This window comes from Bubalus kerabau, chromosome 15, assembly GCF_029407905.1.
Source record: "Bubalus kerabau isolate K-KA32 ecotype Philippines breed swamp buffalo chromosome 15, PCC_UOA_SB_1v2, whole genome shotgun sequence".
Lineage (NCBI taxonomy): Eukaryota > Metazoa > Chordata > Mammalia > Artiodactyla > Bovidae > Bubalus > Bubalus kerabau.
The window spans coordinates 31,009,269-31,032,150 of record NC_073638.1 but is presented as its reverse complement, the minus strand read 5'-3'; the positions used below and the strand labels follow the sequence as shown (position 1 = coordinate 31,032,150).

General features: G+C 36.3%; 1 protein-coding gene across 7 annotated transcripts in view; it reads right to left on the bottom strand.

The window, feature by feature from the left end:
* Window positions 1-22,882, bottom strand: part of ARHGEF12 (Rho guanine nucleotide exchange factor 12) — a 168,455-nt gene that overhangs the window by 38,316 nt on the left and 107,257 nt on the right. For all 7 annotated transcript variants that reach the window (XR_008702921.1, XM_055548395.1, XM_055548393.1 and 4 more), the window contains 12 exons: window positions 22,665-22,722; window positions 19,993-20,171; window positions 18,592-18,669; window positions 18,281-18,400; window positions 16,646-16,786; window positions 11,027-11,101; window positions 8,867-8,959; window positions 7,186-7,296; window positions 6,807-6,905; window positions 1,160-1,202; window positions 768-873; window positions 185-322 (listed from right to left, as the gene is read on the bottom strand). Coding sequence is in view for 6 of the 7 variants with exons in the window: in XM_055548395.1 (XP_055404370.1) it covers window positions 185-322; window positions 768-873; window positions 1,160-1,202; window positions 6,807-6,905; window positions 7,186-7,296; window positions 8,867-8,959; window positions 11,027-11,101; window positions 16,646-16,786; window positions 18,281-18,400; window positions 18,592-18,669; window positions 19,993-20,171; window positions 22,665-22,722 (1,241 nt within the window). In the remaining variant the exon portion in view is untranslated. The remainder of the gene's footprint in view (window positions 1-184; window positions 323-767; window positions 874-1,159; window positions 1,203-6,806; window positions 6,906-7,185; window positions 7,297-8,866; window positions 8,960-11,026; window positions 11,102-16,645; window positions 16,787-18,280; window positions 18,401-18,591; window positions 18,670-19,992; window positions 20,172-22,664; window positions 22,723-22,882) is intronic.

Below are 22,882 nucleotides of genomic sequence, written 5' to 3'. Positions count from 1 at the left end.
AAATACAAGAACGTCATCTACGATATCAGCATAAACTTAAGATTCCAGCTTCTCAAATATTATCACAAAGCAAACAGCTGTACATAAACAACCTGACACCCTTTCTAAATTTGTTCAAATGTACTTTACACATAATTATCATCTCAGTAGAGAGGGCGTTTCTACATGTATTTCTATTACTTACAACACTTCTTCAATTTTGGCAACAATCTGTTCTGCACATGCCCGTTCCTTCTCCAAAGTTAACCGGTCCTTGTCTCGCTCTACATCAAGTTTAGTCAGTTCACTTTCAGCCAGGGTCAGCCCCATGCTGCGCTTCTGCCTAAAGGGAATAGGAGAAATTTCCTGAGGCAGCCTAGAGGGTAATTTCCTGAGTTTCCTAGAGGGTAACTATCTCCCTCTGGAGACACTTCATTGGAGTTTCCATAGTTCTGAATTTCTAGCAACAGGTAAAATGTCATGCTTTTCTATTTGGGGGCCCATGTCACCTGGGACACTGGAAAAAAAATTCTAGAGGAAGTCACTCAACAGAACACATATCCCGAAGGACACACTTGGCCCAGACAGGTACTAAGCTCAATTCCTGCCAGCCATAAGGAACGGGGACCATGGACTCTCAGTACCATGCCAACCTTTCGATGCCAGAAGTTCATTAGGTTTTAGTAACGGTGATAGAGACCACATGTTATGCCAAGGAATGTATAACCTTTTCCTACCTAGAAAGAAAATTAATTCAGGACAACCATATCAGCTTCCACAGGGCTTACCGAAAATCTTCCAAGTGCCTCTGAACTTCTGGGTGGACTCTTTCTTGCATAGTTTGGATATAGTGGCGATGTAGATCCTCAGGAATAAGCTCTGGTCGTCTTTTTTCTGCATAAATACAAGAAATCACCTGATCTAAAGGCACATTCTGTGCATTGTAACTGGCACTACTTGGTGTAAACTTAAAGTAAGATAAAGAGATACTCAATATATTTTAAGTATTTTAATCTTAGAACTCACATTTCATTTACTCTTAAGTGTATTATAGGCTCTTTTACTGTTGTGATTCGTATGACCTACTAGTCACTGTGTAACAGATAAAACCTCTAGAGAGGAGCTGAGCTACCTATCTACAGAGATGCAATCCTCTGGCACATTGGTGCTCCAGACTTACCTAGATCTACTGATATTTCATCAGGAACAGAAACCTTCAGGTGCTAAAACAAAAATGCAAACAAAAAGTGAAATAGCACTAAGGGTCTTTCAGGATCCATATCAGTACTTACACAAAATAAAGAGAAAAAACTTGAATACCTATATTTATATTCATGTATAAGCTCATTTGTGGGGTACCACCCATCTAAATTTCCCAGCTTTGGAATATTCTATGGTTTGAACTTGAAAATAAGCCTTTTCCCCAAGGATCATGTTATAAAGGAAATACCTACAATCCGTTTTACTAGATGACTGGATGCTTTTGTGCCTTACTTATTCCTGTTGGCTTTGGCTTTCTAGAATGAATGAATATTGGTTTGGGCTTTCGAGAATCACTGGTTAAGATGAGTCACACACTGTTTGAATCAATATAGGCAAAAATCTAAACTATATGTAGATAACCATATGAAAAACTTACTCATGTATAACAATTTTATTCACTGTATTTGAGACACTCACACTGAAGACCATGATATTCCCAATCATATTGGTATATAAAGCTGAAGAACCCTCACAAGATGTCATGCATCCAACAAGAAAGTGCTGGATATCAATGTTGAAGCTCTGGAGTCTTAAATCTCTAGTTCTTACATCTGCAGTTCTAACTACTGAAATAAGATAACTGTGTCATAATTAACTTCTTCTTAGCTATATTTTTTCACATGACAACTGCAGTTTGTGATCCCATTACCAGATAATTTTCTCCTGTTAATTTGGGAAATGTCTCAGAAAAAATTGTTTTGCCTTTGGAGAAAATATATTATCTTATTCAAATTTACTCTGTATTATACACCCACTTAAGTCATATTCTTCCAGAATTTAAAAAAAAATTAATGTAAGATCTGAAGTTTTACATCTGAAAATAAGTTACTGCTAAAAATTAAGAGAGCTCTAATATATATTTGAAGAGCAGTTGAAATGGATTTCAAAGCTTTCTCTTTATCTGAAGTTGCTATAAAGTAGCTCAAGCCAACTTTCCAGAAGTACTTCTAGCACAAATGCAAGAAAATATATATACGCTCATTTCTGTATGCACGTATTTATATGAAATAATCTCACCTGCGGCATAAAAGAATAATTAGCAAATTAATCTAGCAGGGTTCTTACACTTTGATGTTAATAAGCAGCAAATACAAGAAATCACCTGATCTGAAGGCACACTCTGTGCCTTAGCATGGAATGCTCTTAAGAAATGTCAAGTTCATATAAACTTCAGTATACTGTCATTTCTTCATTGAAGAAAATCATCTTAATGAATATAATGTGTAATATTTTAAACAATGGCATTATAATCAGAACCCTAACCAATCCATTCAGCAACTATCTGAGTGACCACTCTGTCAGGATCTATTCAGTTTTGGGAAAACAGCAGTGAACAAACAGAACAAAAGACATCTGCCCTAATGGAGCTTCATTCAGGGCAGAGGAGCAGGAATATAGACAGATAAAATAAAGAAAAAAATATAAATTCTATGGACAAAAATAACACAGGAAAGGCGACAGAAAGCAAGGGGGATGAAATTTTAAGTAAATTGGTCAGGGAAGGCCCACTGAGAAGGTACTGAAAGGGGAACTCCCCGGGTCGGTAGGTGCCCAATATGCTACTGGAGATCAATCGAGAAATAACTCCAGAAAGAATGAAGGGATGGAGCCAAAGCAAAAACAATACCCAGTTGTAGATGGGACTGGTGATAGAAGCAAGGTCCGATGCTGTAAAGAGCAATATTGCACAGGAACCTGAAATGTCAGGTCCATGAATCAAGGCAAATTGGAAATGGTCAAACAGGAGATGGCAAGAGTGAACATCGACATTCTAGGAATCAGCGAACTAAAATGGACTGGAAAGGGTGAATTTAACTCAGATGACCATTATATCTACTACTGTGGGCAGGAATCCCTCAGAAGAAATGGAGTAGCCACCATGGTCAACAAAAGACTCTGAAATGCAGTACTTGGATGCAATCTCAAAAACGACAGAATGATCTCTGTTCGTTTCCAAGGCAAACCATTCAATATCATGGTAATCCAAGTCTATGCCGCAACCAGTAACACTGAAGAAGCTGAAGTTGAACGGTTCTATGAAGACCTACAAGACCTTTTAGAACTAAAACCCCAAAAAGATGTCCGTTTTATTATAGGGGACTGGAATGCAAAAGTAGGAAGTCAAGAAACACCTGGGTAACAGGCAAATTTGGCCTTGGAGTACAGAATGAAGCAGGGCAAAGGCTAATAAGAGTTTTGCCAAGAGAACACACTGGTCATAAAAAACACTCTCTTCCAACAACACAAGAGAAGACTCTATACATGGACATCACCAGATGGTCAACACCGAAATTAGACTGATTATATTCTTTGCAGCCAAAGATGGAGAAGCTCACACAGTCAGCAAAAACAAGACCAGGAGCTGACTGTGGCTCAGATCATGAACTCCTTATTGCCAAATTCAGATTTAAATTGAAGAAAGTGGGGAAAACCACTAGACCATTGAGGTATGACCTAAATCAAATCCCTTATGATTATACAGTGGAAGTGAGAAATAGATTTAAAGGACTAGATCTGATAGAGTGCCTGATGAACTATGGATGGAGGTTCATGACATTGTACAGGAGACAGGGATCAAGGCCATCCCCATGAAAAGAAATGCAAAAAAGCAAAATGGCTGTCTGGGGAGGCCTTACAAATAGCTGTGAAAAGAGAAGCGAAAGCAAAGGAGAAAAGGAAAGATACAAGCATCTGAATGCAGAGTTCCAAAGAATAGCAAGGAGAGATAAGAAAGCCTTCCTCAGCGATCAATGCAAAGAAATAGAGGAAAACAACAGAATGGGAAAGACTAGAGATCTCTTCAAGAAAATTAGACATACCAAGGGAACATTTCATGCAAAGATGGGCTCGAAAAAGGACAGAAACGGTATGGACCTAACAGAAGCAGAAGATATTAAGAAGAGGTGGCAAGAATACCCAGAAGAACTGTACAAAAAAGAGTTTCATGACCCAGATAATCATGATGGTGTGATCACTGACCTAGAGCCAGACATCCTGGAATGTGAAGTCAAGTGGGCCTTAGAAAGCATCACTACAAAAAAAGCTAGTGGAGGTGATGGAATTCCAGTTGAGCTATTTCAAATCCTGAAAGATGATGCTGTGAAAGTGCAGCCCTCAATATGCCAGCAAATGTGGAAAACTCAGCAGTGGCCACAGGACTGGAAAAGGTCAGTTTTCATTCCAATCCCAAAGAAAGGCAATGCCAAAGTATGCTCAAACTACCACACAATTGCACTCATCTCACACGCTAGTAAAGTAATCCTCAAAATTCTCCAAGCAAGGCTTCAGCAGTACGTGAATCATGAACTTCTAGATGTTCAAGCTGGTTTTAAAAAGGCAGAGGAACCAGAGTTCAAATTGCCAACATCCGCTAGATCATCAAAAAAGCAAGAGAGTTCCAGAAAAACATCTATTTCTGCTTTATTGACTATGCCAAAGCCTTTGATTGTGTGGATCACAATAAGCTGTGGAAAAGTCTGAAAGAGATGGGAATACCAGACCACCTGACCTGCCTCTTGAGAAACCTATATGCAGGTTAGGAAGCAACAGTTAGAACTGGACATGGAACAACAGACTGGTTCCAAATAGGAAAAGGAGTACGTCAAGGCTGTATATTGTCACCCTGCTTATTTAACTTATATGCAGAGTACATCATGAGAAACGCTGGGCTGGCAGAAGCACAAGCTGGAATCAAGATTGCTGGGAGAAATACCAATAACCTCAGATATGCAGATGACACCACCCTTATGGCAGAAAGTGAAGAGGAACTAAAAAGCCTCTTGATGAAAGTGAAAGAGGAGAGTGAAAAAGTTGGCTTAAAGCTCAACATTCAGAAAACAAAGATCATGGTATCTGATCCCATCACTTCATGGGAAATAGATGGGGAAACAGTGGAAACAGTGTCAGACTTTATTTTTGGGGGCTTCAAAATCACTGCAGATGGTGATTGCAGCCATGAAATTAAAAGATGCTTACTCCTTGGAAGGAAGTTATGACCAGCCTAGACAGCATATTGAAAAGCAGAGACATTACTTTACCAACAAAGGTCCGTCTAGTCAAGGCTATGGTTTTTTCAGTGGTCATGTATGAATGTGAGAGCTGGACTGTGAAGAAAGCTGAGCACCGAAGAATTGATGCTTTTGAACTGCGGTGTTGGAGAAAACTCTTGAGAGTCCCTTGGACTGCAAGGAGATCCAACCAGTCCATCCTAAAGGAGATCAGTCCTGGGTGTTCATTGGAAGGACTGACACTTAAGCTGAAACTCCAATTCTTTGGCCACCTCATGCGAAGAGTGGAAAAGACTCTGATGGTGGGAGGGATTGGGGGCAGAAGAAGAAGGGGACAACAGAGGATGAGATGGCTGGATGGCATCACCGACTCGATGGACATGAGTCTGAGTGAACTCCGGGAGTAGGTGATGGACAGGGAGGCCTGGTGTGCTGCGACTCATGGGGCTGCAAAGAGTCAGACACGACTGAGCGACTGAACTGAACTGAGATGTAGAGGTAGCTTTGTAATAAAATACAAAGAATATAGGGCAAGTGCTGGAGGAAGAGGGGGAGCCAATATGTTTCTGTGTGAGTCTGTTTAAGATGGGAGAAATAACCATGTCTGCACACTAATAGGGCTGATTCAGTAGAAAACAAAAGAACTGATGATGCAAGAGAGAAGGGGTACGTTTGCTAGAGTACCATCTTTGAGTAGGTATAAGAAAGCAGGATCTGGATAAACAGGTGAAGAGGTGGTCTTGAACCAAAAGCAGAAAAATTCCTACATATCATCACATCAGGAGAGAGCGTCAAGCATACGGTATGACAGAAGTAGGGTGACACCTCTGGAAGAAGTTATCTTCTATATGCTTTCAATTTCTCAAAAAAAACAGCAAGGTCATCAGTTCTTGAGAAAAGAACAGGAGAGGAATTGATGGAGAGTTTAAAAAGAGAGAAGGTGTGAAACAGTCAAATAAGAGAACTGCAAATATGAAAGGACTAGAGACATGCAGCATGATTATCAGAGACATATTAAGGGCTGTTATTTATCCTAGAGCAAGGATAATAATAAAATGCATTACTTTAAAAACCTTATTAAGATTTCTATTGGTAAAATAAAACACTACTATTATCTACCATCATTTATATGAGTAAGATCTTTTCCATCCCTTTTCAGTTAAACTGGGCCTCCAAACTTCAAAGAGGCCAACCAGAGTCCAATTATACAAGTACTAACCTTTGGATCTTAATATATATATGTATATTTATATATACACATATATATTGTATTATCTTTTTCATTCCCTTATCCTAAATATGTATATATATAAACCTATATATATACACATGTATATATATCCCTTAAAACCTTTGTGAGAATTTATATGCCTATAATTAACTTAGAAATGATTAAAAAAAAAAAAAAACAGTCATGAGTAGTCAATAATTGAGATATAATACAGACGTCAGAAAGCACAATCAAGTCCAAAAACATGGGAGGGAAGACCGGAAGTAGGAGGCCAGTAATTGAGTATACTGAAGCAAAGACTGTAATATATTAACTTGGTAACTTACAGCAGATCGATCCAGGAAGAACTGATGGAACTCAAGGAAGACACGACGGGTCTCCTTGGAATTGGTCTGTTTATATAGGTCTGAATAGAGGTAACAGAGCTGTAGTAGAGAAAGAAATGGGGAAGAAATCAAGAAAAATGTCATCTGCTAGATCCTCGTTGAATAGAAATGTCTGAAACAAGTAGGTCACCATGAACAATGTAGTTATTACCATATAACCAAGCCTTTGAAAAATAAATTAGTAACATTTTAATCATCTTTCATATCTAATTTAGAAAACTGACAGAAGTCTATCTACCCATCTTGCTAAAACTGAAAAGTTTCATGGTATTTGAATCAATTAAGAACTCTAAACTGGCTAAATCATGAAATACATTACCAATGTTGCAGGGTCAAACTGGGAAACTACATGGTGTAAGAAGACAGCCAAGTGAGCAGGGCGAGATTTTAGCAGCTCAATGCTCTGAAAACAGCTGCACTGCCCATTGATCTAGAAAAATAAGTAAATATACATCAGTAACACCAACACATAAATGCAAAATGTCATGTCAGGTCAGTTAAATATGACTATCCCAATTTCACTTTGACCTTTCCTAAAAAATTCAAGGTTTAAAAAAACTTCACTAGAATAGGCTATGGAATCTCTTCCTCTGAAAATAATCTCTTGGGAACAGATTGGAAGAAAGACCATCCTGGGAGAATGCAAGTCCAGAATATAATTATCAAAGAGCTCACAGGTCTACAAATCAGTACACACAAAAAAACAGGTTAATAACACTTCTAAAAATGTAAAGGGAGGCTTTTTGCCTAATAACAAAATAGGTGTCTTCCTTTTAGGCTAATCAAAGAGACGGTAGTAGGAAATGGAGTTGTGTGATTTTAAATAACACAACTCCTAGAATACTTGTATGTTTCCAAACGGCAATGAACACAGAAAGCAGCAAGAGCTGACCTTAACCTAGAATCATGTAAGTTAATCTTAACAAGTAACACCCATGCTGCACAATCTCTTTCAGAAAATATAAGAGGACTAAGACTTCTCAACTCAGATCTAAGAGCTCAGCATCAACCAACTATCAAAACCAAAGATATTACAAAAAAAGAAAACTACAGACTACTATCCCCCATAAACACACACACAAAAATCCTCAGCAAAATAATAGGATTGAATCCAACAATACTGGAAAAAGGAAAATAAATTATGACCAACCGGGGTTTCTCCCAGGAATGAAACAGGAACAGCTGTTTCAAAATGCTAATAACACCAATTAATGTAATTTACCATGATATGTAGTTCCACATAAATTATATTAATGTAATATAAATTTAATAACAACATCTGATGATCTCAGTCATTCAACAAATTCAACATCTATTCATGATAAAACTCCTATCAAGCTAAAAATAGAAGGAAAACTTCCTCAATTAAAAAAAAAGTATCTATGGCTAACATCATATTAATAATAAATGACTGAATGCATTCTTCCTAAGATTGAGGAGAAGGCCAGGAAGGCCGAGATGCCCTGTCTCAGCACAGTGACTCAGCCTCATACTGGAAATCCTAACCAGCACAGTAAAGGTAATAACAAGAAATAAAAGATAAACACTGGGAAATAAGCAAATAAAAACTGTCAGTTATTTACATAGAAAAATCTTAAAAAGTTATTTTATAAACCTCTTTGAAGTAGTTAGTTTACTAAAAGATCACGTGAGCTTACTAACAAGGACAAGAATAAAGCCAATCACATTCCTATATACCATCAATAAACAACCAGAATTTGAAAATTTTTTAAAAATTTATAAGAACATCCCCCGTCTCCCAAGATAAAATACTTAGGTAAAAATCAATGACTTCTTATCAGCTTCAAGAGCAAGGCCATTTCTATTGGTCAAAGCTAAAATAAGCAATTAACCCAAGCAAGTAAACAGTTAATCTTAGTTCTAATAAGCTTCAAATCCTTATCAATATAATTTCAATCTCCAGAAACTGTTCATTTTTGCAATAAATCAAACATCTTAGAAAATTAATAATTTGTTTTTTAGAAAGAAAAAGTCATCACCTGTTCATGTTCACTACCAAAGTCATCGTCCTCTGCTCCAATAATATGAGGTGCCACACGGGTAGAGGGACTCCCAACAAGCGACTGAGTGTCCTGGAAACATTCATGGAGAAGGAACAGAAAAATTGCCTGGTGGTCAATTTCAGAGACAGAATAAAGCCAAACTATCAAAAAGACATGGTTCACTAAACTGACTGGATTTCTTTTCCTTTTCTTTAGGTACTTTATTTTCAAAGTGGTTCTCAAATTTTCCAGTATTGATTGTTTCTTGGTCGGGGGAGGGGGAGAAAACATTTCCCCTAGAAATAATAAACATCCTCTGTTTATACACCCTTGTTTATCTGGTTCTAATCCCTGTCTGTAGGCTTCATTTATTGTTTCATATATATCTAGACCTTGTTACAGAAAGAAATTAAGCTGGCTTACACAAACAGTTACAATTTTTAACAGTGAACGAAGGCCACAGGACAAAGGGAAAATGGCACTGTTGACATTTTGGGCCAGACGATTCTTCATTGTGGGGGCTGTCCTATGCACTGCAGGGTACGGAGCAGCATACTTGGCCACTGCCCACCCACAAGATGCCAGGAGCAGCCTCCCGGCCATGACAATCAAAAATGTTTCCAGACCTTGCCAAATGTGCCCCGAGGGACAAAATCATTCCTGGTTGAAAATCATTGGCATAATGCAATAAAATGTTCAAGTAATCACACTAACACTGCTATAGAAACGATGGTAACAAGATTGTAAAAATAAATTGTAGGCTGGCAGCCCTCACTCCCTTACACATTTGGATTTAGCATGAAAAGGGGAGTGTTGGAACATTAGTGTATAATGCAAAAAGTATGGGATATTTGAATACCACAAATACAGACATGAAAGACCATATAGTACTAGGAGAAATAGTAAATTTGGAACAAATATGAAAAAAAAGAGTTTGGCTCAAACCTGACAGCAGTTGAATGCTGTAGGATCTGGGGTTGAGCAAAGGGAGTGAGGCTATGGTGACATGGGAGTTATCTGCACAGCAGTTACAGCTGAAACTATGTACATGGACCCACAAGCTATAAATTAAGTGACTAATAAACACATAGCTGCAGTTTTTCTTCATTAAGTGTGTTGCAACTCTAAGTATTTGCATTGCCTAAACTTGATTCTGCCTTTCTGTACTCTTGCTTTTTAAACCACAAGGCTTTAATATTTTTAAAAAATGAGGTGAAGCAGAAATTTTATTTGTTTAGAGTATTAGTGAGACAACTTTTCATTTTACAGCAGACTTGAGGTTTCTGATTTTTCAACAGTCCTTATGTTGCTAATAACAGATGAATCATAATATGCTATTAAATCTTTTACTATAAAACTTTATACAAGTCCTAATCTTAAAAAATAAAATCAGAATGCTAAAAATATTCAATTAGGGATTTACAAGACCTAGCAACTCCATTTCTGATTATATACTCAAAAGAACTGAAGGAAGAACTTAAATGGGTATTTATTTATACATCCATGTTCAGAGTAGCATTATTCATGACAGCCAGAAGGAAAACCACCCAAGTGTTCACTGATGAATGAATGGATAAACCAAATGTGGTATATACACACAATGGATTATTATTCAGCCTTAAAAAGGAAGGAAATTCTGCTACATGCTAAGTCACTGATCAAACTTGAAGACATTATGCTCAGTGAAATAAGCTGGCCACAAAAGGACAAATATTATATATTCTACTTATTATGCGGTTCCTAGTCAGATTCGAAGGGACAGAAAGTAGAATGGTGTTTGCCAGGGCTGGAGAGAGAAGATAATTGAAGTTCGTGGACACCAAGTTTCAGTTGGGGAAGGTGAAAAAGTTTTAGAGATAGATGTGCAGATGGTTGCATAATGATGTGAATCTAACTTAATGACAAAATGAACTTAAAAATGGTTAAATTGTATATTTTATGTTATTTGTATTTTACTATAAAAAAATTTAACCACATAATAATACTATGTAGCAGCTATTTTCCAATCTTTATTAAATTCGTTTAATAAGTTTAAGCTTTTTCTCCAAATTAAACACACACACACACACACACACACACACACACATACACACACCAGTTATGTCTGTCATTGAAGTATAAGGAAAGTCACTATCATTTCATTGATTTCATACTCACAGTGTCCTGAATTGCTTCACTTTTTTCTGGGTTTTCCTCTAGATAAATCCTCTCTTTCAAGCCACTCTTGGGACTCTAATGAAAATAAAAAAAAAAAACAAAAAACGACGTGTTCATTTCAACAGGCCCACCAATGGAGATAAGAAAAAGCAATGTGAAAGAATAATGTTCTGAATGTCACATTTGTGTTTGAAGCTATTAAATATCTTTCATATAATATTTGGCTCTGCTATTTTTTATCTGACTTTGGAAAGTCACTTATTCATTAGGCTTTTAAGTCTTATGTTGATAAAATAATTTCATCTTCAGGCTTGAGGGTTAATTTCTATCAAATAATTCTAATCAGATAGATTACATATTTCAAGCTCATTAAGTCAAAATCAAACTCTACTTCCTCTAAATCCCTCTGTCCCAAACTATTCTTTCTATCCAAGTTAAAAGCATTTCCGCCTCTTTATATGAAGGAAAATGAGCTTCTATTTTTCTGTTACTACCTTATGTAAACTGATTTATGGATTCTTATAAAATTTACATGGTATGTTTGGGATGACCTAATGTAAAATACACACTCTATGATACACAAAGCTTCAATTCTGGCAGATGAGGAACACTCCAAGCAATGGGAGCCATTCTTCAGAGCAGCTGAAAATGAGATGCAAGAGATTTTTGTGTGAATGCCTATACAGAAGATATATGCTATTTGTGTATATAATGTGTATGAGAGAGAGAGAACAGTAATTTCAAATATAAGCCCCACCTGGGAGAAATGGATGACTCTAGGTTAAGAGGTAGGACAGATCAAGCTAGAATAATCTTATCACACCAAAAAGAAAGAAACCTATGCTACTGGGGAGTCATGTCAAAAGAACACAGAAGACAACTTGAGAAGGAACACACTAGTCCCCTCAAAAGGGACAATTTAATAAGTATCAAAAAGAAAAATAACTGTAATGGACTGAAATGCAGTAAGAAACAGGTTAAAAATCTGTGAATTCAATATATTACACATCTACACACATGTGTGCAAACATCCCCACATTTAGTGACCTTCAGAGTATGTCAGGGCACCAATTCTTCTGAAAATAGATATGTAAGGGAAAATAATCAAATATTTATCCTGAATTTCCCGTATAAGCTGTATTTTACAGCAACTTAAAAGCTAGAAGGGAAAATTAAAATTAAAAATAATTTCATTTAATGAATACAGGAAGAATGACAAAATTATATCATTTTGAAATCCCTTATTAAATAATGGATGCAGGCATTTTTGCTATCAATGGAAGTAAAAACATCAGATAAAAACATAGTGGAGAAATTTATGAGGAAGGAATTATGCTGATTTAATCTGCATACCTTATACAAACTTAACAATTGTAAAAAGACAACCAGACATTCTCCTCCTAATGTGGTGTAACAGGATATACACAGTACCACCCATGAATTGTTCTTGCCAAACAACAACCCTCAATCCTTAATCTTTTCAAGACTCTAGATCTTACTATCAATTTTCAGGAAATATATACCAGAGGAACATGCTTAACACCTCCATGAAAATACAATTAGAATGTGGGTAGTTCTACTGGACATATGACCCAGTTTAACAAAAAAAATAGAAAGAAAAAAAAAGAGGAGGGAACTATCATAAATTAAGAGATTTATCAACCAAAGACTGAAGCTGTTGACTGGATCCTGCCTCAAATAAACCTACTGTAAAAAGATTATTATAAGACTATTAGGCTAATCACATTGCATTTTAAGAAAATATTAATGAAGATTTGGTAATGCTACTATGGCTCTAACTTTTTAAGTCTTTTTTTCCTCCCAAAGACGCATGTTAATGAAATAATATCTTGGATTTACTTTAAAATATCCAGTATATGGAGAGTACGAGGAATGAAGGAATACAGACAAAAGTAAGTTTAAGCACTTGTTGATGACTCTGAGCTGGGTGATTAGGTACATGCAGGAGTTTATTATCTTAGTCTATTTTTTAGTAAGTTTGGAATTTTTCAAAATAACTTATTTTTAAAATTATTTATTTATTTATTTTTGGCTGCACTAGGTCTCTGATGCTGCTCGTGGGCTTTCTTTAGTTGTGTGTGGGGGCTTCTCTCTAACTGAGGTGAGCAGGCTTCTCACTGCGGTGGCTTCTCCTGTTGTGAAGCATGGCCTCTAGGCACACAGGCTTCAGCAGTTGTGGTGTGTGGGCTCAGTAGCTGTGGCACGCGGGCTCTAGAGCATGGGCTCAGTAGTTGTGGCACATGGGTTTAACTGCCTTGCAACATACGGGGTCTTAGTTCCTGCACCAGGGATGAAACCTGTGTCCTTTGCATTGGCAGGTGGATTCTTAACCACTGGATCACCAGAGAAATTCCTCAAAGTAACTTTTAAATTAAACATCAGCTGCAAAATGAAAATCAAAAGAGTTTTAGATGATAATTTGCGATCAAAGGAAATCAGTCCTGAATATTCACTGGAAGGACTGATGCTGAAGCTCAAGCTCCAATACTTTGGCCACCTGGTGTGAAGAACTGACTCATTAGAAAAGGACCTGATGCTGGGAAAGATTGAAGGCAGGAGGATAAGGGGACGACAGAGGATGAGATGGCTGGATGGCATGACCAACTTGATGGACGGGAGTTGGAGCAAACTCTGGGAGTTGGTGATGGACAGGGGAGCCTGACATGCTGCAGTCCATGGAGTTGCAGAGTCGGACACGACTGAACTGAACTGAGCTTCTCTTATGAGAAGTATATCCATGGGCATGTGAGTATTCTTTAAAGCCTTCTCTGAGGTGAGCAAGAGCAGGGAATTTCACAATGCTAATGATATCACATTATGCATCCCTGGTGGCTCAGACAGTAAAGTGTCTGTCTACAATGTGAGAGACCTGGGTTCGATCCCTGGGTTGGGAAGATTCCCTGGAGAAGGAAATAGCACTCCAGTACTCTTGCCTTGAAAATCCCATGGACAGAGGAACTTGGTGCAGGCTACTATCCATGGGGTCGCAAAGAGTCGGGTATGACTGAGCGACTTCACTCACTTGAATGGTATCACAAACACCATAAAGAGATTGTTTTATAAAAAGGAGAAGAAAATGGAAAAAATGTAAGGCATCGATTGGTTCCTACAATCTTAATACAGTACAACTGAAACAAACATTGAAATACGTATCTCTAGCTTCAAAAAGACACCTGTAGGAATGACATGAGTTTGTTACGTGTTCAGTGAGTCGTCTTCACTGTATGGCCTCTCATGTGGATATCCACAGCATCCGCTTATTTGGCCTCAATCGCCTCATCTATAAAATGGTGACACTTGCTTTTTTAAGATTACTGAGAGTTAAAAAGAGTAACTGTAAACATTAGGTACAACTACTGTCACAAAGTAGGTATTCAATAAATGGTGACAACTTATCAGCCATTTAACACACATTTGTCAAGTTCCTCTTAAGCCAAGTAGTCTTCTTTTCTTACTGATCTCCCTGTCTATTTACTTCATTTTTGACACGGACATGTTTCTGGCTGTGCCTCTCTTCTGCATGCAAGATACAGCCCAAACTCTACTCATTCCCTCTTGTTCAAAGACCAATTAAACACCAGACACATGTTGAACAGTCTGAATTCACTGGACTGCCTGTTTCTACACTTGCCAATTCACTCTGTATTTCATAAAGTGATATTTAATTAAGCCACAGATTTTATGGTTAACATTTCTGTAAATAAGATAAAATTCAAATCTTTCATTTCCATCACTTGTTCTGAATTCCTACAATCTCATTGTCTTCGTAGATATAAAGTCAAATATGATGGGTGTGTTGCTCTCAAGAAAGTTGAGAGCAAGTTTACAGACATCTAAACTTAGAAACATCTACCACTAGAAACATCTAATGGGAGAGATAAGCCATGAAACCAGAGAGGAGATGCAGCACTGAATCAAACAGAAGAAATGTGAGGATTCCCAGAAGCAGCACTGCTAGAACAAGCTATAACTTGAACTCAAGACTTTGCTTCTAAGATCAACTCCAGCCATTTTAGCTATTAATATAGTCCTAGTACACCTGTAAAATTTTCACTGCTCTCCCAAAATGTAATGCATTTTCAGACCTTGGAGCCTTTGAGTGCTGGTATTTTGAAATTAGGTAGAGGCAATCACTTACCAGCTGAGTAAGTTTGGCAAGTTAGCTAACTCACTTTGGCCTCAGTTTTTCCTTTTGTTTAAGTAATAACAATAGTACTACTTCATCAGACTGTTCTGAGAATTAACTAAGATAAAATATGTTTAACACCTATTATAGCTGATGGTATTAATACATATGCTCAATAAATGTAAGCTACTATAATTCTTTTCTTGAGGCAAAATTGAAATCTTTCATCAAGACAATTAGCCTATCTAATCATAAAACTCTTATTAGTATCTTTCAAAATAAAAATATCCTCAAATCTTCCTTGCACAAGGAACTGAGTCACTGAGCCTAAGCATCAAGATACCCTAAATGGTGGTGGCTTAGACCAGTGGCTTTCAATTTTTTTTCTTTTTACAATCTCCACTAAGAGAAATTTTACATTATTAACCAACGTGTGCACATACACACACACACAGAGCTATACATGTGTACAAATGCACACAACGTGTGCAGGTGTGTATACAACAAAAGTCACAAAAAGTAATACTTACCTCCTTTACATGCAAAGCACTCTTATTTCTTATTCTATTCTTTTTTAAAAAAAATACTGGCCCCAACCCACTAAACTGATTTTATGACCCGCACTGGAAAAAAACTGACTTACAACAGATTATTTTCTTCATCACTTTTAAGAAGGGTGATCTATTTTGAAGTAATTATTCCTATTACTGCATACTACTTACAAAGTATTGCTGAGTATATAACACTTAAGTATTCATATAACTGTGATACTACATCATATTCGGCTTAAAATACTTTCTTATCATCTTAACAACTATCCATGTTCATCTGGCAATTTTTGGGTTAATCAAGAAAGCATTACTAAACATGGGCTATTAACTGAAGTCTAAGAGGACTAAGGCTTTTCCTCTTTGAAATGGCAAAGTGCCCCATGATTCAAGACTGAGTCACTCTGACCACAAATGGAATATTAACATGCTCTTAAAGATATCAACAGTTGGCCTCTCGGTTCAGTAAGAAAGCACCGGCATTATTAACTTCTCTACCCACAAACAAGACGCCTGCTGGGAAATTCCATCTCCTTAAAAGAAACATTTGGCAATGGTGTCCAAGGGAAAAAGTGAACTCTGGAATTAAAAGCTCATATACAACAGGGTCCAGAATTTCTGCCCATCAAATTGCTATATTAAAGATGATGGTGACCCTGAGGGATGGGATGCGAAGGGAGGTGGGAGTGGGGGTTCAGGATGGGGGGCATATGTACACCCATGCTGATTTATGTCAGTGTATGGCAAAAATCAGTACAATATTGTCAAGTAATTAGCCTCCAATTAAAATAAATAAATTAATTTAAAAGATGATGGCGATAAAAATAAAGTAAAAAGAATGCCTGTAGTTCTATAACTTACAATCAAGTCTGGAAGTGGGGCTGTAGAGAAAAATACAACAAAATGAAAGTGCAGAACACTTACATCGGCACTGTCACTACCGGGCCGAGAAGCGTCTCCGCTGCCATAGTCAAGCCTGCCTAGCCCATCACCAGGATCTGCTTCTCCTTCACCCACTGCTAGCCCGTCAGCTAACGGCTTGGAGGATGTAACTACAGCTCCATCCTAAAACAGATTAGGCACACATACATTAAAAACAAACAACAACAAAAAAACTCTTTCATTATTGACCGCATAAAGAAACAGAGTCACACTGCAACCTCAATGGAGACTGTAAAAAGTTGGCCAGTTTGATGTGATCAAGAATGCTCTAAAAGTTCTAAAAGTCAAAGGCATAAATAACTATTAATGCTGTGGTTCTAAAATGGCATGACCTTGAAGACAGGGAAAGTGATATTTCAATAAAGAGAATAAATATTCAAACTTCCAAATAAAGGCAAAAATATAAAACAGTTCAACTTATGTAATTAATATTCCCTGCCTGTTAATAAAGATCATGACACTATAACTTGTGGTCAATTGCCTTCCAACACTTTACAACTTCAATAAATTGCCAATTCTGGGACGCAATGCTATACTGCAAACTATTATAAGCTTTTAAATTAGGAACCACAGTTTTACTCTTGGAACCGAGTAAGATCGCTGTCTTTGCTCAGTAGTAACAACAACATTAAACATTACTTATGTCAATTACTACTAAGGCAGAATACTCAAAACTTCATATAGCTAATGGGACTAAAAGAAACAAACAAAAAAATGTGTAATGAAAAGTACACTGAACCCGGAAGTCAAGAGGCCTTAAAAATGTGTGATCTTGTATGAGTCATTTAACCAAGCTTTCTCAACCATGGCATGATTTTTTTTAACTTTAAAGCGAGCAGATTAGGATAGATGATTTCTGTGTGAAGCTACAGACCTAACTCATGAAGAATAACAAATAAGCAGCTTTTACTCATTTCTCCATATATCAAATCTAAACATTACAGAATATAAATCTGGTTGACATACAATGCTGAGCTATTCTTCTAATGAGACTATCATCCTCATAACTTAACACCTATATAGCAAATCTATTTTTAAATTAAAAATATAGTCATTAAGAACATGAATGTATTTTAAATTCGTCAGACTGAGTTTAAATTCCAGTTCCATGTTCCATTTAGCTACATGACCACAGACAAGTTATTTAACTTATCCAAGTTTTCTTTAAGTGTTTATGTAAAATGCGGGGAAACAACAGTAATATCTAATCTCAGAGGGTTGTTTTGCAGATTAAGTAAGAAAAATTATATATCCCTACTTAAAATATAATTGCCGGTCTGTTTCCAAATGGCAGAATAAACCTCAAAATGGAAATACATGTATCTAAATACATTTCAGTAATTTTTCGTATCAAAGCAAAAACACTCAATTCATTCTAAAATTACTGTGGAACAAAGCAGCATGATATCATGACCAAACAATCAGAGGCCTACATTTCTTTTTTTTCACATTTTTTTTAGTTGACCATTATTTCTGTAACATCCTACACAGGACATCCTGTTGGCCTATACTAGAAAAAATAACTTTTAAAAAGGCTAACTGTAACACCGTCTGACACATTCCCAGAAGAAAATTCTCCGGCAAAATGGCGCGCAGCACTTTTAACAGTGATGTTACCTGAGCAGAGCCTGTGGCTTTGGATAACTGCTCTTGCAGCTGAGGAATGTGTTTCTTGGCCTCTTGGATCTCTTTTAGCAATCTCTGAGCAGGTGTTCGGTTGTAGTCTTCCTGCAATAGCTGAAAAGTTATAAAAATATTTCAAGAATTAACTATTTATGTCAAGAAAATATCTAAAAAGTCCATCCTTAATCAATAAAATAGCTGATGGCACTGATTGCCAATAGTGTCTGATTATGATAAGTACCAACTCAACTATGCCCACTCATGCTTTTACTGGCCTGTAAATAGCCCCATTTCTAACTTAGTACCTGAAGCCGTTCCTGTTCTTTCTGTAACATTTTTCTCAGAATTTCTACTTTCTGGTTATGAACCACATTGTTTTCTTCCTAGAAAAAGAAAAAACAAACAAACAAAAAAAACCAAGAACCAATACAAGGAAAGTGAAGCTAAAATATGTATTGAAAATGAGTCATACGATGTTACATTTCAGCTCCAATCTTCAATACCTATCAGGATTTTCTTTATTTCCGGTGGTTATGACACCAAGCTTTCAGATATGACACTGAAGATAAATGGTTATAGGGAAATTTCAACCTTTCTATCTCACTTTTGATAAAAAAAACACTAAAATGTTAATATCACGTTCAAAAAACACTAAATGTTAATATCAGTTGGAGAAATGAAGTTGACTTAAGTGTAAGAATAGTATCTTGTACTTTGCCTTCCCTTGGATCTTTACTATCAAATCCCTTGCATGGCTCAAATTCCCAGTATTTCCTACCTGAAGTATTAAGACTGCTCCCTAATACATCTCCTGCCATTTCTCCCAGTTTTATAACCCTATAATATTTTATCAAATTAGTCTTCCTAAAATCTTGCTATAATCACATCAGTCAAAAAATATGTAATATATCCTTAATAATCCAGTTACATGTAAATTAGCTTCATTGTTGAGACTCTTCAAAATAAATAGTCTTATTTTTCCAAGCTCATCTCCTACCGTATAAATCTTTAACAAGCACCAGCCAAACAAAAGTCCTGGCTATTTCTCCCCAATACTTGATGCTTTCTTGGCTCTTTACCTTTGTTTATCCTACTCTTGCTACCTGGGTTGCCTTCCTCCCCCTGACCTCCACTGCCACCACTTGAATGTTAACTGTTTTTCAAAGCTCATTTCAAATAACAGCTTTCCATAAACTCCTTCCTTATCGCAACTGGATGTGCTTTCTCCCTTCTTTGAAACCTCACAGAATTTAATATTTTCCTTCTAATAATGTCAACATCCTGCCTTTGTAGTATAATTACCTGCATACCCTTTATTCAATCTCAAACAACAAAGGTTTATTAAGTATCTAGCACTATATGCCAAGCAATATTGCAGACTCTGGGGAAACACAATGAACAAAAAACCCCTTTCCTCTTAGAATATATATTCTAAGAAGACAAAGGACCTTGACCACAGATATCTTAATTATATTTTTGTGGGAGGTACACTGTTTTGTAGATGTAAGTGTTAAATACTTGAATTAAATCTGCCATCCCAATATTGTGCAATCATTCCAATCACTATGTAATTTTTTATCAGCAGCAAATTATTTTCTAGAAGCTTAAAGTTTGTTTAGCAATTCAACACTTTGAAACTCTTAACATACAGCAAAGGCATCATTCATTATATAACGACATTTACAGAGACATTTTCCCACGCTTACCCCCATGAGCACAGGACTAGTAATTCTCTCCATATTCCCAGGTGCACCAGGTGAATGAGGGGATGTCATGATGGGAGACATATGTCCAGTGACCGATGGCTCTACTTCAGAATCAGCAAGTGGAATCTGGGGCGACCCAGGGGGGCGTCCCTGAACAGTGAGAGCTACATAGGAACCAGCTTCCGGGACAGAGATGGCAGAAAGCGGAGGGAAGGGAAAGTAACATTGTCAAAAAAATTTTACAGCATTTTACTACTTAATCTTTGATAGTTCTAAAATATCTAGTTATGTGAGAAAGTTTCATCATCTGCTGGCTAATCATTTCTCCACAGAAAAAGAATCCAATCTGTTATTTCTCTTTTATGACTCCCCTACAGATCTAAAAGAACAATGCGATTTTCAGATAACAAATTATTACTCATAAGATCAGATATTACTTAAAAGCAAGTAAGATTTATGACACCAATGATTTTTTTAAATTTAGATATGAATGAGTTGTTATCAACCATCTACTAATGGCTATGCTCAATTTCTCAAATGGAAATTTAAAAACTCACCATATTAAGATGATACTAATTAGGCAAGGCTTAACTAACTCTGTAATGATGCAATTTTAAATTAACTTTAAAAAATGAGTGTGACAAAAAAACCCCACAAAAAAAGAAAGAGAAAGAAAAAGCCACAACAAAAAAGTACCAAGTTTTAATTTTAAAAATTTGGAGGAAAAGACAAATTGAGTAAGTATTTTACAGGGGAAAAAACTATAGAAAGCAAAGTTACCCATAACCAGAGACTCAACAACAGATATTCATTATTTATATAGAATCAAAAAAAAAACCACTTTCCAAATAAACAACTTTTCTAGATAACTGATCTTTAATGACAGAACCTTTCTCTTATTCTTTAAATTGTATTTCATAGTGTTTCTTTCCACTTACTCTTCCATGAAACTCAATGGCAATTATTTCAGTGTTTCAAGTTCCAAAAAAAATTTTTTTTTTACACTTAGTCATTAATGCTGTGATACTGGGGAGACTTTAAGTATATACACTTTTAAAGTTTTTCAATCAAAAACACTTTGTGACTGTCACAAAGTCATCTGATGTATCTTGTTGACTTATCCATGTTTGTCTTTCAAAGCTTCCTGGTTCTTCCCTTTCCTTCTTTGGATATTTTTAAACTCGTTTGATTTGAAATCACTTTTATCATGTCCAGAATCTGCACTGAAGAGCAGGACATGAGGGAACTCTACTACAAGTATAGTACACAGGGTTTAGGCATTTCAAATTTATATCTGTTTTCAATACTTAGACTGTTTTATGCTTATTTTGAGTTTTCAGCTAGGCTCTTGTTATTGGATAAGTAATCTACTGCTATAGTCCAAGGATTTAAGTAAAACTGATATTGGAACACAGTTACCAGGCATATATTTATTATCATAAACCGTATTTATATAGTACATAAAAATTTACTATGTCATAAATTTATATGTATATATGTATTTATTTAGTACATAAATATGTACTAAATAATACTATATACAAATATGCACTAAATATATTTATACAATACAAATATACATTAAAAAAAGTCACAGTCTCATTAACTAAGTAACCAAATTTATTCAAGTATGAGGTCTTCTAATTCTGATCTTCCCATTTCTTTTTAAAATGTACTCAAGTTAAACACTAAGAACAAAGTGACAGATTTAGAGCACTAGTACTCTGATGACAAGGTAAAGGAATTCACGGGTTACTTTATCTAAGCAATAATAAGGCCAAGAAAGATTCCAGCGTATTAAATTTATTTTAAAGATGTCCACTTACCGAAAAGAAGTAATATTAAATAAAGAAGTAGTGTTTCTGCTTGGCCACAAACACCTGTCTCTTAACTGTAGCCTACTATCCTGTGGAATAGTCTGATAGAGAAGATTGTAAATTCTTAACCCTGGGGATTTCCAAGAGAAGATCACTCCCCTGGATTATTTAATCATTTGCTTATCTGAGAGAATATGATGATGTTACTTGAAGTTCCATTTCAGTTAATCCAGCCATTGTGTCTGATTTTCTAACCTATTCTCTTTCAGGTCAACTCATCCATTTCTTTCAAATATTTTCAATATAACCAAGAATGACAAGGACATTATAATCAGCCATATATATGAAGTGGACTAAAGATGAAGTGAAAAACAGTGAAAGTGTTAGTCACTCTTTGTGACCCCATGGACTGTAGCCCGCCAGTCTCCTCTGTCCACAGCAATTCTCCAGGCAAGAAGACTAGAATGGGTAGCTATTTCCAACTGAGGGACCAAACCTGGATCTCCTGTATTGCAGGTGGATTCTTTTCTGTCTGAGCCACCAGGGACTAAAGATAGTTATTAGTAAGTTAAGAATTTTCACCTCAGACTTTAACATAGGGGTCAGTAAACTCCAGCCAAGGGATTAAATTCAACCCACAGATTATTCTGGCAAATAAAGTTTTACTGAAACACAGCCACGTCCATTCACTGATGTATTGTCTACGCCTGCTTTTACACTATAATGAGAGTCAAGTGGCAAACTATCTGGCCCACAAAGCCTAAAAAAATTACTATCTGGCCTGCTGCAGAAAATGTTTGCTAATCTTTGCTTTAAGGGTTTCAGAAAACAAAACTGAGAATAACATTCACTTACATTTGATTAGCTTCACCACTTCCAAATGGTTTGAATGAGTCACCAGAGTTCCATTCACCTATAAAAACAGTGTGTGTCAGATACATTCTAATTGAGACAATGGATAAACTGACTTTAGGAACTGTTATACACAATACAACCAATTATAATATAGTAAACAGGCCTATATAAAAACGTGTACATATCTGGTTCAATATTCACTTTTACCACTATTCTAC